The sequence below is a fragment of the Cyclopterus lumpus genome, chromosome 24, assembly GCF_009769545.1.
Source record: "Cyclopterus lumpus isolate fCycLum1 chromosome 24, fCycLum1.pri, whole genome shotgun sequence".
Lineage (NCBI taxonomy): Eukaryota > Metazoa > Chordata > Actinopteri > Perciformes > Cyclopteridae > Cyclopterus > Cyclopterus lumpus.
This window is the reverse complement of record NC_046989.1, coordinates 2,296,336-2,315,044: the sequence shown is the minus strand read 5'-3', so window position 1 is coordinate 2,315,044 and position 18,709 is coordinate 2,296,336. Positions and strand designations below refer to the sequence as shown.

Here is an 18,709-nt window from a genome sequence, read left to right as displayed (position 1 = left end):
AGCTTTAAAACAGTCTGTGACGCTGTTGCCCAGAGCCAACTTGATTATATCTTCCGTCACCACGTCTGTCGTCCAAAATGTTGGTAGGAAGTCTGTGGTCAAGGTCTTGATTATGTCCAAAAGCAGCTCCCTCAACGGGGCCATGTTGGTCTCTTCCATCTGGCCCTTTAACAGCAGTTCCAACTGATGATCTGTCAACTTCTCGAAGAAGGAAATGATCAGCGGGTAAATGGTTATGTCTGTTGGCATCTCCTCCATCTGTGCTGCCTGTGCTAGACTCATTGGGAAATATTAATGTAATAATTGTTTGAATTATTAATATCAATACTATGGTGGATTGTCTTGGATGAAGATCCTGCTATTCTTCTTTTTCTGGTCGTTTGCAAAAAACCTCTCAATAATGAATGTCTGTGCTAACTCTCCCTATGTAAGCAAAGCATTCTGGCTGCCCCTCAATACACGGATCAAAGGACTGCCGAACGTCACCGAACGTCACAGAACGCCGTGACGTCACAGAACGCCGTGACGTCACAGAACGCCGTAGTCACGCGCCGAACCCAAACAAACAGCTGCGCTGCGTGCGCCGGTCTCGCGACAACTGATTCTCGTGATCTCACGTGAAATAACTTTTGTTTTTAATTTACTGTAAACTAATCAGATACATTGTTTTTTTTTGCAACGAACATTAATATTTAGCTCATGATATAGTTAATGTGTAATATATATATACTACTAACTTCAATAAATACTTGACAACACGCTCTGGTCGGTCTGAGGTGTCATACTTCGTTATCTGTGAGACCAGTTTCCTCTTCATTCAGCGTGTAAATGACACGAGACCGTTGTTTACACGTTAAAACCAGCTGGTCTTAATAAAAGAAGCTAACCCAACTTGAAGCGCATATAAAGTGGTAGTGTTTTGTAGTGTGGAACTGCAGCCACAATGACTCGTTGTCTCATCGCTTATGTTTTATATTCGACGGACTCTGTATTTCCGTAACGATATTCCGTTCCCCGTCGCCGTGCTCCGGTCAGGACCCACATGGAGGAGCTCCAGAGGAGCGGCTTGCTGCAGCTCTTCGGAGTTCATCAGCATTAACGTGATCCATCTTCATGAGGAACCTTTGACCCGAGAGCATCTGAACTACCGCTGAGCTATAGAATGTAGTGGGTCTTAATATAGTCATATTAACATCGTCAATAACGGCGTTTCCTTCGGTCTCGACCTCAATGCACGTAGCAGGTGTTGCAAGCACGTATTTGAGTTTGGTGGGTCTAAGGATGCGAGAAGAAAAGGCAGTCTGTGTCAGAATATATGGTATAAATATGACTATTTCCAATTTGCCAAGAAGTGAGCCCTAGAGAAGCTGTTGGAGGATGAGGGCCGAGAGCTTCTTCAGTGCCCTCTACAGGTCCAGATCTACAAAAGTCTGCCTTCAATCCCATCAGGACCAGACCCTGCAGCCTGGTGGTGGATGAAGCACCTTCAGACCCAGACCTGTGTGTCCAGGCCTCACCGACCCCATCTGAAGGTCTTCTCCTGTGCACATGCAGTCAGTCAGGAGAGGGGTCGCATGTTGCCAGAGAAGCCAAATATGCTCATATTTTGAAGCTGTATACAAAGTGTTTTGTATTTCTTTATATGTATTTAAGTTTAGTGTAAACTAAACAATCGTCATTTTGTGTGTTTTTTTTTAAATGATCTTTTTTTAAAGCATCAGTTCAGGCACCGGTATCGGGGAAAAAACCAAATGCTGCCCACCCCTACGTATTAGACGTGAATACATATTCAACACGTCAAACAGCCTTTAAAAGGCCAGTTCAGTCAACTTATAAATGAATAGAGTTATGCACAAAACAATACATTAAATAAATCCTTCTGCAAAAGGACCCGTTTTTATTTTCAAAGCTTTGAATTTAAAGTTTCAGAAGAAATATCTCAAAACATGGACAAATGAAAGAAAACTAAATCAAATGTATTTAGATGAACTGACCCATAAGTGTAAATATAAAGCCTCTTGTTTCACCATAAGGGGGCGCTGTTGCTCCAGAAGGAACCCTGACCTTGTTGTCTCCTGGTTGCAGACATGAGGAAAGCTTTGTCCAGAGACACGGAGAAGAAGTCCATCGTCCCGCTGCCGCACCCCGTCAGACCGGAGGACATCGAGTAGCGGTCGCCGTGGCTCCCTGCACCCTCATAACGTTATTATCATATTTAATATCACGGGCTATTCACGTTGTACATAGTCACGCTGTGACAGACCAGCTGTTGGTCCCAAAGAGGATCAATCACGGTTTCATTTCCTGTACATTCTCACGTTTTATTATGAAAAATTGATGTTTGTATAATGCAGAAAACACGTCGTACAATAAACACTCATCGGCTGCTTTTTGTAAAAAAGAAAAGAAAACAGGAACAGATGGGTAGAAAAATGGATCCAGAGCGGAGAGCTACTCTTTATCTTCCTCTCCACTCTTGCTCTCCTTCTCCTCCTCCTTTTTCTTCCCTCCATCATCACTGTCACTGCTGCTGCCTTCGTCGTCCCGATCGGCGCCCGTCGTCTCCGTTTCCTCGGCGTTTCTCTCCGGCCGGTTCTCAGGAGCGGCGGCGGGTTCGTCCGTCTCTTCGGCCTCCTCGGGACTTTTCTCGCCCCCGTCGCCGTTTTCTTCGCCCTCGTTTCCTCCGTCCTCGTCTCCTCTGTCCTCGTTTCCTCCGTCCTCGTCGCCGTCCTCGTCCACCATCTGCTGCCTCTTCCACATCTTGGCCATGGCCAGCAGCTTGAGGTTGGGCTGGTTGGCGGCGTCCTCTGGGAAGATGTAGTCGTAGTACTCCTCCCAGCCGGCGTCCGACTGGAAGAAGACGCCGAGGTTATTGCCAACGACGTTAAACCATCCAAACCGTTAAAAGGTTCATTTTCCTTTGATTAAATATATAAGTACAGCTTGTTTGATAGTATAGAGTACTTTTCTTTATGGGCGTGGACCAAACTCTAAAATCTTTGTTTCCCATCAGATCAAATCAAGAAGAAAACTTCAAACACATTTTATTTATCTTTTGAGTGACGCATAAAATAAAAAACATGAATATTTCTAAATATTTCTTGATTTGATTCACATTAGAAAACAAACTGGGAAACGTACAAATAAAATGAATCCACTTAATCATCGTCAATGAATCAAAGCTTTGTGTCCATAAATGTATTCATCAAACGGGTCAAAAGGTTTGTAGAGCGAGACTAATATAGAATATAAGAACGTATGAAGCGGTTCTTACCCCGTCCTCGGCCGTCAGCTTCCTCCTCTTCTTCACCTTGTCCGGCAGCAGCTTCCTCACCCTCTCCATCGAGCTCTCGGACCCGAACTCCCTCTCAAAGTCCCTCCAGGACTCCAGCAGCATCAGCCGCTCCTCCTTCTCCTCGCAGTTCCTCATGCCCTTGTTGGCCTCCTCCAAGATCTGCCGGCACTTCTGCAGCCGCTCGGAGCTGTTGATGGACAGCTCGTACTTGGCGTAGCTGATCCAGACCTGAGGAGGAGGAGGAAGAAGAGGAAGATAGGAAGTTCACTCGTGAAGTCATTCCTCTGAAGTCTATAGAAAAAAAACTCTCCTGAACACCAGGGGGTGACTCCTCTGGTTGTATAGAAGTCTATGCTTCATGTGTTAAAGCTGCATTCTCTCTCCTGACCACCAGGGGGCGACTCCTCTGGTTGTATAGAAGTCTATGCTTCATGTGTTAAAGCTGCATTCTCTCTCCTGACCACCAGGGGGCGACTCCTCTGGTTGTATAGAAGTCTATGCTTCATGTCTTAGAGCGGCATTCTCTCTCCTGACCACCAGGGGGTGACTCCTCTGGTTGTATAGAAGTCAATGCTTCATGTGTTAAAGCTGCATTCTCTCCACTGACCACCAGGGGGCGACTCCTCTGGTTGTATAGAAGTCTATGCTTCATGTGTTAAAGCTGCATTCTCTCTCCTGACCACCAGGGGGTGACTCCTCTGGTTGTATAGAAGTCTATGCTTCATGTGTTAAAGCTGCATTCTCTCTCCTGACCACCAGGCGGCGACTCCTCTGGTTGTATAGAAGTCTATGCTTCATGTGTTAAAGCTGCATTCTCTCCCCTGACCACCAGGGGGCGACTCCTCTGGTTGTATAGAAGTCTATGCTTCATGTGTTAAAGCTGCATTCTCTCCACTGACCACCAGGGGGCGACTCCTCTGGTTGTATAGAAGTCTATGCTTCATGTGTTAAAGCTGCATTCTCTCTCCTGACCACCAGGGGGCGACTCCTCTGGTTGTATAGAAGTCTATGCTTCATGTCTTAAAGCTGCATTCTCTCCACTGACCACCAGGGGGCGACTCCTCTGGTTGTATAGAAGTCTATGCTTCATGTGTTAAAGCTGCATTCTCTCCACTGACCACCAGGGGGCGACTCCTCTGGTTGTATAGAAGTCTATGCTTCATGTGTTAAAGCTGCATTCTCTCCACTGACCACCAGGGGGCGACTCCTCTGGTTGTATAGCCGTCTTGTGGTCTTCGTACTCCAGGAAGCAGAAGCCCCGGTTCTTCTTCTTGTCATCGGGTTGATGGTACAGTATGACGTCACTGAGGCCCTCTGCGAGGCGACGGTAACAAGAGATTCGTTTCAAACCCATAACGTGCATCTAGAAAATACATTTTAAAAACACACCGACTACATATTTTTACCTGTGACTTTAGCAAACTCCTCAACAATCTGCTCCTTTGTTTTACTCTTGGGAATGGAGCCAACGAATAGCCGGTTGTTGGCGACGGATATACACACCCCGATGTGCTTGTTGGGGCGAATCTCGTGATTATTGCACTACGAGAAAGAGAAAGAAAACACACACACACACACACACTTTAACGACAAAGAAATGCCTCCAACTTTTTTTAAAGAAAAAGAACATTTCCCAAAACAAATCTGATAAAGACAAAGAACAAGGGGAAAGTCGACTCTTGCTGAACCCACCAGCTTCACCGCCTCCTGGGCCGCTTCCTTCGTGCAGAAGGTGACGAAAGCGTAGCCCCTGTTCAGGCCGCTCAGCGGGTCCATCATTAGCCTCAGGTCCCAGATGGGCCCGGCCTTCTCAAAGAGAGGGACCAGTTCATCTTCAAACAAGTCGCGGGGAATCTTCCCGATAAATATCTAGGGAGAAAAGAGAATAAAAACATTTTTAAAGAGATATAACACGCATCACATTTACAGACTCCAACATCTCAGTGTGGTCGACAGCGCGTTTCAATGTGTTAAATGTGTTAAAAAGGTTAGTTGAATGTGGTGGCAGAGGTGTTCTGGTCTACTCATCGTAATCTCTCAGAGAAATACGTCCATCACATCTTCAAAAGGCTGATAAAAAAGTCCCAATACTCTCAAATATAATTCGCTTTAAAAGACAACAAAAAGGGGGCGCTAGTGAGCAAGATATGGAGTAAGACGCTAATTTCAGTGCTCCTGCAGAACCGACAATATTTTACATAAAAACAGCTACTATTTCAAGAATACCAGCCTCAAAGCTCACCGAGGACATCACAAAGGGGCCAACAGCTGACTTATGCAAGCTACATCATTTTTGAATGGCGGAAAAGCTTCAAAAATACAAATATAAATCCGGCGGTAGCTCATCACGGCCTACAAGAACCACGAGGCAGATCCCACCAGGTGACCCGGACCAACCCTCTCCCACCCGCAGTGAAAGCCCAGGTATGACCGAACGGATGAAAGCGGACATCTTATCTTCCCTGAAGGGAGAGATTTCCAAAATTACAAGAGAGGAACTCAAAAGTGCGCTAGCAGAAGATTTCAATTCACTCAAGTCTGAATTACAAGCGGTGCGGTCCGAAATTTCTAAAAACACGACCGCTATCCAAACAGAAGTAGACCACATGAAAGCCGACATACAAGACGTGAAGGGCGGCTTATCAACACGGTCCGACGAGGTGGCCGCACAAGAAGTTACGATAACCAGCCTTCAAAGACAGGTCACAACTCTAACAGACCGATGCGAGGATATGGAGGGGAGAATGAGACGGTGTAATATCCGGATAGCCGGCATTCAAGAACAACCGGATTCCAGCTCCCCTAACACAGTTGCCAAAGTTATTAAAGAAGTCCTGCAGCTGGACCGGGACATAAAGATCGACCGATCGCACCGCACAGCCGCCACCAGGAAACCAGGAGACCGGGAGAAACCACGAGTGATCATCGCTAAAGGACACAATGACGGAGATGCCGCAGAGATCCTAAGGAGAGCCCGAGAAAGAGCGCCGCTGGTCTACAACGGGAACCGGATCTCTATCTTCCCAGACTACACACCCAGCGTTGCTAAAGCCAGAGCCGCGTTCACGGACATACGGAGGACCCTGCGAGGAAGGAAAGGAGTCCGCTACGGCCTACTGTACCCGGCAAGACTCCGGATTTCGCACAACAACGAAGACGAGGAGTTTCTGGATCCCGGCAAAGCCACGGAGTATGTCCGGAAGAAAGTCATCCCATCTACTGAGGCCGCAGACTAAATGTATCCCCATCAGTACTGTTAACTACAGTAAGGACTGACCAGTGAGTTCTGCAATTTCACATACTGGCACATCATTATTTTCTACTTTATTTTATATTCAAATATATATATTTTCAAAACATTACTTGAATCACACCTGAGAAGAGAAAAGGAAAAATGTGTCTCAGTTAATATTTTTGTATATACCCGTCTCCATTACAAGGAAACAAACCCTTATAATGTGCCCGTTATTTCTATTCATATTGTCTGTATCACTCTACTTTACTTGCTCACTGGCAGCTTCCATAAGAGGAGAATACTGGTACGCCTTTAGCTCTGTGTGCAACCAAGCACTACTGCACCACAAGGAGCTGTTTGACTTTACACATGTATGCCAAGAGCTGCAGGGGCCTGAATGGCCGTTACTCGACACTGTCCTTTTCTGTGTCGACTTTTCTTTTTCTTCTTACTTTCTCTATTCCTTATCTTAGCACACCCATAGCATAGTCATTTCTATCTCGACTGTGCACCGTTGCTGCTTGCCCTTAGTGGCTAAGGGACTAGGTCCCACCGGACTGTTGCTAATGTTAGCTAACAGCAGTCCAGACTGTTGCGTTCCCCTTGTTCTGATCCCACTGTTCCCTGGGGATCCTACATTGTTTATTAGAACAACAAGCTCATCATCCATTTTTCTTAAATACCCTCTTCTACCCCATCCCTATTGGTTTCATTATCTAGTCCAACTCTCCACACTCCACATAACAAGATACATGGCCCATGTGCTGGCTGTTGGCCTCTGCTTCCCATCTCTCTACACAAACTCCCAAAATATGAAAATTGAATACTTCACACAACGGACCCGCTAAAAGTGATAAGTTACAATGTCAAAGGCCTTCATAGCCCTGTTAAGAGAAAGAACATTCTACATCAGATGAAACAAGCCAACTGCCACATTGCATTCCTCCAGGAAACACATCTATCTGATGCTGAACATGAAAAGTTGAGACGGTCCTGGGCAGATAAAGTATATTACTCCTCACACCGATCGGGGAGAAAAAAGGGAGTATCCATACTCATACACAGACAAATTAATTTCACACAAACACTAGTACACAAAGACACAGAGGGGAGATATATCTTAGTTAACGGATTAATTGATGGCACAGAAGTATCCCTCATTAATGTATATGCACCTAACGAAGACGAGCCTGGCTTTATCAGGACATTGTTCAATAAGATCCTACAATATAGTACAGGGCTGCTACTGATGGGAGGAGACCTCAATTGTGTAATGTCACAACTAATGGACCGACAACCTGCCTCTAAAACTCCGCTCTCTAGAATGAGTAGAATGCTCAAATACCAATCCCAGGAGGCAGGCCTTGTAGATATATGGAGAAGCAAGTTCCCGAGAGGCAGGGATTTCACGTTCTACCCAAACAGACATACATCCTATTCACGGATCGATTATTTCTTTACCATGAAAGCAGAGCTACATAGGATAGTGGACATTGACATTCTTCCTATAACTATATCCGACCACGCACCCGTGGCATTAAAATGGGACATCGGCCAAAGACCAACCTCTAAACAATGGAGACTTAATGCATCTCTCCTTAATGATAAAGCATGTACCTCCTTTATTACAGCAGAACTCAAGGAATACTTGGATATCAATACCTTGGAGGAAACAACACCTCTTATACTCTGGGATTGTGCCAAAGCATACATCAGAGGACGTATTATTTCATTCACCTCTGCTAAGAGAAGAGGAAAAGAGTCCAAACAGAAAGAATTGGAAGATAAAATAAAAGACTTAGAACATAAACATAAACAATCTGCATCAGCCAATCTCCTAAATGACCTCAAGTCAACCCGAAGAGAGCTCAACAGCCTACTATCAGATCAAATTGAGGGAAGTTTAAGATTCACGAACCAAAGATACTATGAACACGGTAACAAAGCAAGCAGATTACTAGCATTTGGATTAAGAAAAAAACAATCATCTAATACAGTACAGAAAATTAAATCAAAAGAAACTTTTGTTACAAAACCAGATAAAATAGCAGAATCCTTCGCAGAGTTTTACAAATCCTTATACAAAAATACAGATACCTGCTCTGATAATGCAAAACTTACAGAGTTCTTAAATCCTATAAAATGAACTGAACTGACAGAATCAGCAGCCAAGGAATTAGAGAAGCCTATTGAGGAATGGGAGATCAAACAGGTGATCTCAACACTCAAAAATAATAAAAGCCCAGGACCGGATGGATATATTATGTTATGTGCAGCTTGAAACACAGGACCCAAACGCCGTCAACGATGGAAAAGCAACTTTTATTGCTAAACAGGATTCCAAAACAGGATTCCAAAAAACCAGGATACAAAACATGCACACAAGATCTTCCACGATCTAGACAAGACGAACCGACAAAGGGGAATGACATGAACAGGACTTAAATACAGAGGGCTGGTGCAGGTGATTGGACACAGGAGGAAACAATCAGGAACAGGGCAGACAATCACAGGGACAGGAAGTGAAGAGAAACAGAGGACACGAGAGACAAGGACTTCAAAATAAGACAGGAAACACGAAACAACACTACAGATCCTGACATAACCCCCCCCTCAAGGGGCGGATTCCAGACGACCCAACACAGTCCCCCAGGGTGGGTGGAGGGGAGCCGGAGGCGGGACCAAAAGCCTGGCAGAAGAAGTCCGGGGGACGGGCCGGAGGACGACCACCAGGAGGACTGACCTGCTCCGGAGGACGGGCAGGAGGACGGCCACCAGGAGGACTGACCTGCTCCGGGGGACGGGCAGAAGGGCGACCACCAGGCGGACGGAAGGGCTCTGGGGGACGGGCTGAAGGACGGCCACCAGGCGGACGGAAGGGCTCCGGGGGACGGACAGGAGGATGGCCACCAGGCACATAGACCTGCTCCGGGGGACGGGCAGAAGGGCGACCACCAGGCGGACGGAAGGGCTCTGGGGGACGGGCTGAAGGACGGCCACCAGGCGGACGGAAGGGCTCCGGGGGACGGACAGGAGGATGGCCACCAGGCACATAGACCTGCTCCGGGGGACGGGCAGAAGGACGGTCACCAGACGGACAGACGGACTCCGGAAAACCGGGCTCAGGGGAACCGGGCTCTGGAGCCGTAGGTCGTGTCAAAGGAAGCGGCCAGGGTGGCGACCGAACACAGGGAGCCTGAGTCGGCCGGGGCGGCGACGTGACCCGGGGAACTGGGGTCTGCCGGGGCGGCGACGTGACCCGGGGAATCGGGGTCTGCCGGGGCGGCGACAGGACAAGGGGAGCCGGGGACGGCCGGGGCGGCGACGGGACACGAGGAGCCGGGGTCGGCCGGGGCGCCGACGGGACACGAGGAGCTGGGATCGGCCGAGGCGCCGACGGGACACGAGGAGCTGGGGTCGGCCGGGGCGGCGACGTGACCCGGGGAATCGGGGTCTGCCGGGGCGGCGACAGGACAAGGGGAGCCGGGGACGGCCGGGGCGGCGACGGGACACGAGGAGCCGGGGTCGGCCGGGGCGCCGACGGGACACGAGGAGCTGGGATCGGCCGAGGCGCCGACGGGACACGAGGAGCTGGGGTCGGCCGAGGCGCCGACGGGACACGAGGAGCTGGGGTCGGCCGGGGCGCCGACGGGACACAGGGAGCTGGGGTCGGCCGGGGCGCCGACAGGACACGGGGAGCTGGAGTCGGCCGGGGCGCCGACAGGACACGAGGAGCTGGGATCGGCCGAGGCGCCGACAGGACACGGGGAGCTGGAGTCGGCCGGGGCGCCGACAGGACACGAGGAGCTGGGATCGGCCGGGGCGCCGACGGGACACGGGGAGCTGGAGTCGGCCGGGGCGACGACAGGACACGAGGAGCTGGGATCGGCCGAGGCGCCGACGGGACACGAGGAGCTGGGGTCGGCCGAGGCGCCGACGGGACACGAGGAGCTGGGGTCGGCCAGGGCGCCGACGGGACACGTTGAGCTGGGGTCGGCCGGGGCGCCGACGGGACACGAGGAGCTGGGATCGGCCGGGGCGCCGATGGGACACGAGGAGCTGGGGTCGGCCGTGGCGCCGACGGGACAGCATCGGCAGGAACCGGCGGGGACTGCGGCCGAAGCAGGACCCTGTCTAACGCCTGGAGGGACTCCATCATGTCCCGGAAAGCGTCCTGGGACAAGGCAAAGGAAGCAAGGGCCGGCCGGAAGTCCAATAGGTCCCAGGAAGTTGGGGTTGGCCGGAACACGGAGGCGGCAACAGGAACAGGCGAGGGCTGCAGCACGGAGGCGACTGCGGGAACCGGAGTAGTCTGCGGCACAGAGGCGGCAGCCGGAACCCTCCACTGACGCGGTCCGGAGGTTTGCGCCCCCCACTCCGGGGCTGGGCCTGCGTGACCTCTGCCACTGGGGCTACGAGCCCAACGGGTCCCTTTGAAGGGGTCTGGTACCGAGACCCTATGGGGGTTGTAGTTCCCCTTCTGCAGGCTACGAGGGCCCCCATAGGCCAAGCGGGTCCCTTCGAATGGGTTTGGTGCCGAGACCCTATGGGGGTTGTAGTTCCCCTTCTGGAGGCTACGAGGGCCCCCATAGGCCAAGCGGGTCCCTTCGAAGGGGTTTGGTGCCGAGACCCTATGGGGGTTGTAGTTCCCTTTCTGGAGGCTACGAGGGCCCCCATAGGCCAAGCGGGTCCCTTCGAAGGGGTTGTAGGCTGGGTCCATTCTTGGTCGGTTCGTTCTGTTATGTGCAGCTTGAAACACAGGACCCAAACGCCGTCAACGATGGAAAAGCAACTTTTATTGCTAAACAGGATTCCAAAACAGGATTCCAAAAAACCAGGATACAAAACATGCACACAAGATCTTCCACGATCTAGACAAGACGAACCGACAAAGGGGAATGACATGAACAGGACTTAAATACAGAGGGCTGGTGCAGGTGATTGGACACAGGAGGAAACAATCAGGAACAGGGCAGACAATCACAGGGACAGGAAGTGAAGAGAAACAGAGGACACGAGAGACAAGGACTTCAAAATAAGACAGGAAACACGAAACAACACTACAGATCCTGACATATTAATGAATTTTATAAAACCTTCAAGGATATGTTATCACCACTGTTGCTGAAAGCATACCACCATGCATTAGAATCTAAAACCATGGCACCATCTTGGGCTGAGGCAACTATAGTGGTAATTCATAAAGAAGGAAAAGACCCCACAGAGTGCCAATCATATAGATATCACTGCTGAATGGGGACCTGCGCATTCTAACAGCAATCCTATCAAGAAGAGTCAATCATATAATCACTAAAATCATCCATCCTGATCAGACTGGATTCATCACTGGAAGATACTATGGTGATAACTTACGACGCTTATTAAACATAATATCCCATCAAAAAGAAGAGAAAGTAGAAGCTATGATTTTGTCTCTAGATGCTCAAAAAGCATTTGACCGGGTATCGTGGCATTATCTATTTCAAACACTAAAAAGATTCAAATTTGGCCCCAACTTCTTGAATTGGATACAAACACTATATTCGTCACCACAAGCAGCTGTTAAAGTGAATGGATACAGATCACAAAGATTCACATTGGAACGCGGCTGCAGACAAGGCTCCCTTTATCCCCCCTGCTGTTTGCAATTAGTATCGAACCCCTAGCCCAGCTTATCAGAGATGATAATAAAAGGAACTGTAATACATAAAGAGGATCATAAAATATCCCTGTATGCTGATGATGTATTATTATATCTGACGCAACCTGCATCAACAATACCACATCTAAAGGAACTCATCTCACAGTATGGATACTACTCTGGATATAAAAGGTAAATGTGGAGAAAACAGAGGCTATGGATATCAATGGAAACATGTCAAGAAATGTAAAACTCCAAAGTGGATTTAAATGGCCGAATGACGGTATAAAGTACCTTGGTATATACATCCCCTCATCGCTACAGGAGTTATATGAGGCCAGTTATAGTAGAATGATTGGGTGCATTGACAGTGACCTGGAACGATGGTCTACGCTCCCTTTGTCCCAGCTTGGTCGTGTTGAAAGTATTCACATGAATGTCCTGCCCAGACTTCTCTACTTATTTCAGATGCTACCTATAGAAATTCCAAAATCTAGTTTTGATAACCTGGATAAAATCATTTCTAAATTTATCTGGCAAAAAAAGCGTCCTAGAATTAGACTTAAAACATTACAGCTCTCTAAACTAAATGGAGGCCTTAAACTCCCAAACTTAAAATATTACTTCTGGGCTGCACAAATGAAACCTCTGATAGTGTGGATTCAGAATGGCACATACACTCGCTGGCTTAATATTGAGAAAAACATATGCCCAGAGCCCTTACAAGTCTTGCCTTTTTCAGATGCGCCCGTAAAAGAAGTGGCAGAGTGGACTAAGATTACTCTTAAAATCTGGAACAAAATACAGACAGCTTTTGGGCTTCCAAAATGTATTTCATTACTAACGAGCATCGGATCTATGAAGACCTTCACACCCAACAATCTGGATACGGCTTTAGAAAGTGGTCAGACATGGGACTGGCTCACCTGCACCAGTTATTTAATGAGGATAACCTCAAGACATTCGAGCAGCTGAAAAAAGATTTTGATCTTCCCAAAACCGATTTCTACAGGTTCCTACAATTAAGAACTTTTCTAACAACACACAGTGGGGAAAGCTTGTGAAACGTACACCCCTAGAAAGGTTTTTAATCGAGATACAGATGGGGAATGAAGATAAGAAAACAATAAGTAAATTATATAGCATATTTCTATCTATGAATCTACATAATTCCCAACAGATAAAGCAGAGATGGGAAGCGGAAATGAACACGATCATTCCACAGAATAACTGGGAGGAAATGTGCACAGAGGCACACCTAGTTACAAACTCAAACACCTGGAGAGAATTTAAATGGAAAATAATCACCAGATTCTTCAGAACACCAGAAATAGTAGCTAAGATGGGCCAACACATTCCAACCTGTGTTGGCGGAACTGTGGAAGCGCTGCCAATCATACACATATATTCTGGCTATGCCCTAAATTAAATACATATGGAGAGAAGTCTTTGATGCCCTCAAAGAAATCTTCCAACAGGACATCCAACAAGACCCCACAGTAGCACTATTGGGAGCGATACCTGAAGGCCTGGATGGGAGGGCCAAAAAATACCTCCTAAACATATTACTCACAGCAGCATTGAAGGGTATAACCATCAGATGGTTAAAACCGGATCCCCCAACATACGACTTATGGATCCAAAAAGTATGGGACATCTATCAAATGGAGCGAATCACATATTCATTAAGGCTCCAGAAGCCTATCTTTACCAAACGATGGGGTCCTGTCGCAGCATTGTTACTACAATGATTGTCATTACTGAATGTTGCTCGGCCCTCTGGTTGAACTGCTCTTGTTAACTGTCTCTGGGCACACACACATCATACACAATCCTCTATGAAAAGCATATATAGCACATACACTCAGGAGTGGACAATCATTATTCAAATTAATTATTTTATTTCATTTGTATTTAATTTCTATTTTATGCAATCTTTTCATTATTCTCATTTCTCCTCTTCTTTTCATTCTTGGAATGATCACCTTTGATGTTTGTTGTTCTTTATGTCTTGTACACTGTACCTGAATATCATGTGAACCAAGACATACAACTGAAAAATTGACAGGAAGCGACTGTATGAAAATACATATTGTTTGTTGTTGAAAACTAAATTAAAAAAAAGTGAGTTCAAAAAAAAAAGACAACAAAAAAAATCAAAATGTGAAAAGGTGTGAAATCTGAAACTAATGGAAACCTTTAACTTTCTGCTTGAAACAATAAATCGATTGATCAAAATAGTTGCCGACTACTTGACCGCTAACCGACCCTCAGTTTAATACAAACAGTCGGTGTGAACGAGAAGTGAAGTCAGCTGTTGACACGGTTACTTACAACCCGTCTGTGGCTCAGTTAAAAAGACGTGTTCATGTCCTCTGGACACGCCGGCGTACCTCTGTTCCCACGTTGGGTTGGGCCCCCGAGTACACCGGCTCCGGCGGGGGTCCGCCATACTTCCGTTGGCCCGTTGTTACGTCGAGTGTGTAGTCTGTTCTGTCCAGGAGCTCCTTGATTTTGGCCTCATCTGGTCCTTTCGTGGAATCTGAAACTTTGGTCCCTTGTTTCTCCCTCTGCCTGTAAGTCTTCATCACCCCACAGAGAAAGGCACTTTTGTTCTGGGAGAGAGAGACGCACCGAAGGGGTTTACCTACTTTTTATAGGAGCCAAACAACCTTTTTAAAGAGTTATTGTACGCAAAGACCCCGCTCGTCCTCCAGAGGAGTGGACTCACTTGCACGTGTGACAGATCGCTCTCTTTGAACTGGACCAGCACCTGCAGGGCTCCCTCCTCATTGAACTCTTTCAAAGCTTCAAGAGCTCTTTCGTCGAGGTCGCTGTGAGCTACGAGGCCTGACGAGCACCAGAAGAACAGAGACGGCCGGGCGGTTACAGGTTAGTGCCGACAAACAGGCGCATGAGACGCATGCTGCACGAGAGGGACTTCATCATAATAACAATAATAATACAGTTTTACAAGAAGGAACTAAGTGATTCCAAGATTCATCGTTTAAAAACAGTCTCCTAAGACTAGAGTGCAAGAGCATCAAACAAAACACGCGGAACTAATAATTATTTTTCATTCTTTATTTACCTCCAGATGATTTTATATATTTAATCATTTGGTGTGCATCTCGTAAAAAAAGAGGTTAGAAAACAGTGAAAATCACACATCAAGTTCTTGTTTTGTCCAAAACCTGAAGACATGCAGATGATTGGATGAGTTTTAAAAGACAGTAACATTAAGAAAATCTCAGTTTATTGACCCCGGCACAAATGGACAAAAGATTTGTATTTAATTATTTATTTCCGTACGGGAGTGGACTCGTTAAGAGACGTAGATTATAGCTGCAGAAGAACTTATCGATTTACTATTATTAGCCAATTATACAACAGAAGGCGCTTCCAGGTAACCTTTGTTTTTAAGCCATCAGGTCTGCCGAGATATATTTTTTATCTTGGAGTCAACAACGTTTACTCCGTCTCTCAATAGTAAGTAGAATAGCACATTTTGAGGTACTTGTACTTTACTTGAGTATTTCCATTTGATGGTACTTTTTCTTCTCCTTCTACTCCACTAAATGCATCTAATATGTTTTAGTTACTTTGCAGATATAGATAATAAACACAAAATACGAATGAGGAAATAAATGTGTTCTTTCAGAATATAGAAGATACACATCAATATTTTAAAAAGTAATTAAAAATCATCAGCTGCAACATTATTAAAGTGACAAACACGTTACAAAATCAATAATTATATTCCTATAATGTAATGTACACCATTAAGAAAACCTCTGCATATTAGTACTATTATATACAGGTATTGGCATATAGCATTTTTTTTTTGTATGTATAAATGCTGTTGTAAAGAAACTATTTTGTGTTAAAGGTTAGCAGGACAGAGTATTTGTACATGGAGGTACAGGATAGAATAATACAGATTTACAATAGCTACAAAAAAATTAAATATCATTATATTCTAACACAGCAAACAAAATAGTGCAAATATATGAGCACTACTTTTTCCATTGGTGCCAATCAAATACTAAATAATTAGAAAAGCCTAAACTACAGGTACGATGACAACAGGCAGGACACACCTTTCTCCAAGCAGGTGAAGGCAAGATACACCTGGACACACACACACACACACACACACACACACACACACACACACACACACACACACTCACCTGCTACGTAGAGCTCGTCCAGCTTCTCGGCCACGTTCTGAGGGAGGCCGGCCTCCAGCAGAGCTGCGAAGTGTTCGGAGCGGCTCACCTCCGGGGTGTCAATGGGTTCCTCCGGGCCGTTCCCGTTTACCTGTTCCATGGCCATGTCTGCAGACATCTGGGCACCGGAGGGGAATGCAGGGACGTCAACAACGTCAACAACAACAACATATTGGGTGGGCGGGTCTGAATGTATTGTAAGTTTGAATATTGCAGAAGCTCCTTAGATCATCTACTCATTAAATATGTAGATGCGTGGATAACATGTACAATTTATAGATAGAAAATACAACATGTGTGTCTGCACACGCGCACACACACACACACACACACACACACACCAACTTTACAGCGTGACACCTAACAGGCAACGGCCACTATACCCACTATACCCACTATACCCACTACTCCCACTATACCCACTACTCCCACTATACCCACTACACCCACTATACCCACTACACCCACTATACCCACTACTCCCACTATTCCCAATATACCCACTACAGCCACTATACCCACTACACCCACTATACCCACTACACCCACTATACCCACTACTCCCACTATACCCACTACTCCCACTATACCCACTACAGCCACTATTATACCCACTACAGCCACTACACCCAGTATACCCACTACACCCACTACAGCCACTACAGCCACTGTACCCACTATACCCACTATACCCACTATACCCACTACAGCCACTATACCCACTATACCCACTACAGCCACTATACCCACTATAACCACTATACCCACTACAGCCACTATACCCACTACTCCCACTATACCCACTACTCCCACTATACCCACTACAGCCACTACTCCCACTATATAGATATAGAGCCATTATGTCATCAGCTAATTATTACAATTAGGTCATGACATAATGGCTTGTTGCAAAAAAAAAAATATTATTATTATCATCTGAAAAAAAGTACAAAATATACTTTGATTTCAGGGGTCTCTCCCTGCGGAAAAAAATAGGTCTAACCCTAAATACTTCTTTTTTTTCGCGATGCCTCCTGCCTCTGTGGCCCTGCCTCCTGCCTCTGTGGCCCTGCCTCCTGCCTCTGTGGCCCTGCCTCCTGCCTCTGTGGCCCTGCCTCCTGCCATTGGCCCTGCTGATGCCCCCCTCCCTCACCTCTCTTCCACCCTATTTCATGGATCGTGGAGGTCTGGATCGTGGTCCATGCCTTCTACTCATTATTCATCATTTCTGTCCTAGTCATTAAATGTGTTTAACTCTGTAACTCTGTTCATCTGTACACATGACATCTATTGCTTCTGTCCATCCGGGGAGAGGGATCCTCCTCTGTTGCTCTCCTGAAGGGTTCTTCCCTTTTTCCCTTAGAATTTCTTTTTCTTTTTTTGGGGGAGTTTTTCTTGATCTGATGTGAGGTCAAAGGTCAGGGATGGCCATGTATGTGTAAAAATGTAAAGCCCTCTGAGGCAAATTTATAATTTGGAACCAGATTATTGGGCTATACAAAATAAACTTAATTTAATTGAATGTAGACCTCCACTGGTCTACGTCCCTCTCTGATGAAGTGAGAAAGGATTGGAACTCTTTGGCGTAATCAGATGTTTCAAACCGGATCACCCGGAGAAAACCCTAAACGTTACGCGTTAGCTACAGACCTAGTCCTGTAGATTCAACATCTGGTGAGTCCTCTTCTTGGTTCTCTGATTCATCAGAGGGTACTGCTTTTACTAATCCGCTGGTTCTGGTTCCTGTTCTGTTTTTTTTTTGTTGAGATGTTGTTGGTTCATCTGACTCCTCTAGAGCTTCTCCCTGGATCAACCAGAGTTAACCCTAAACGTTACGCGTTAGCTACCGGCCTAGTCCTTTAGATTCAACATCAGTACCCTCTGATGAATCAGAGAACCAAGAAGAGGACTGTTTTTTTTTTGTTGAGATGTTGTTGGTTCATCTGACTCCTCTAGAGCTTCTCCCTGGATCAACCAGAGTTAACCCTAAACGTTACGCGTTAGCTACAGACCTAGTCCTTTAGATTCAACATCTGGTGAGTCCTCTTCTTGGTTCTCTGATTCATCAGAGGGTACTGCTTTTACTAATCCGCTGGTTCTGGTTCCTGTTCTGTTTTTTTTTTGTTGAGATGTTGTTGGTTCATCTGACTCCTCTAGAGCTTCTCCCTGGATCAACCAGAGTTAACCCTAAACGTTACGCGTTAGCTACCGGCCTAGTCCTTTAGATTCAACATCAGTACCCTCTGATGAATCAGAGAACCAAGAAGAGGACTGTTTTTTTTTTGTTGAGATGTTGTTGGTTCATC

The 18,709-nt window shown here is 46.5% G+C and overlaps 2 protein-coding genes across 3 annotated transcripts in view; both read right to left on the bottom strand.

Annotated features, from left to right (window-relative positions):
* LOC117727778 (heterogeneous nuclear ribonucleoprotein Q-like) overlaps nt 1-16,547 on the bottom strand; it is a 31,393-nt gene extending 14,846 nt beyond the window's left edge. The window contains exons 1-6 of one of the 2 annotated variants that reach the window (XM_034528250.1): nt 16,365-16,547; nt 14,903-15,021; nt 14,565-14,786; nt 4,988-5,164; nt 4,702-4,837; nt 4,487-4,609 (exon numbers count right to left, since the gene is read on the bottom strand). In XM_034528250.1, coding sequence (XP_034384141.1) covers nt 4,487-4,609; nt 4,702-4,837; nt 4,988-5,164; nt 14,565-14,786; nt 14,903-15,021; nt 16,365-16,521 — 934 coding nt within the window. In that variant the 5' untranslated portion in view covers nt 16,522-16,547. The remainder of the gene's footprint in view (nt 1-4,486; nt 4,610-4,701; nt 4,838-4,987; nt 5,165-14,564; nt 14,787-14,902; nt 15,022-16,364) is intronic. The other variant, XM_034528251.1, reaches the window with a different exon arrangement.
* On the bottom strand, nt 1,862-3,602 carry LOC117727822 (crooked neck-like protein 1). Its single transcript, XM_034528333.1, has 2 exons — nt 3,275-3,602; nt 1,862-2,850 (listed from the first exon to the last, which is right to left on the bottom strand). Exons 1-2 carry the CDS (start codon nt 3,428-3,430, stop codon nt 2,452-2,454), a joined length of 555 nt encoding a protein of 184 aa, XP_034384224.1. The 5' UTR covers nt 3,431-3,602; the 3' UTR covers nt 1,862-2,451.
* Nucleotides 16,548-18,709: the final 2,162 nt, after the last annotated feature.

Excerpts from the sequence above, each read along its gene's own strand:
- LOC117727822 (XM_034528333.1), bottom strand. The coding sequence starts at position 3,430 with ATGAGGAACTGCGAGGAGAAGGAGGAGCGGCTGATGCTGCTGGAGTCC. Across the intron at positions 2,851-3,274 it reads AGCTGACGGCCGAGGACGGG|TCGGACGCCGGCTGGGAGGA; the intron begins GTAAGAACCGCT and ends GTCTTCTTCCAG.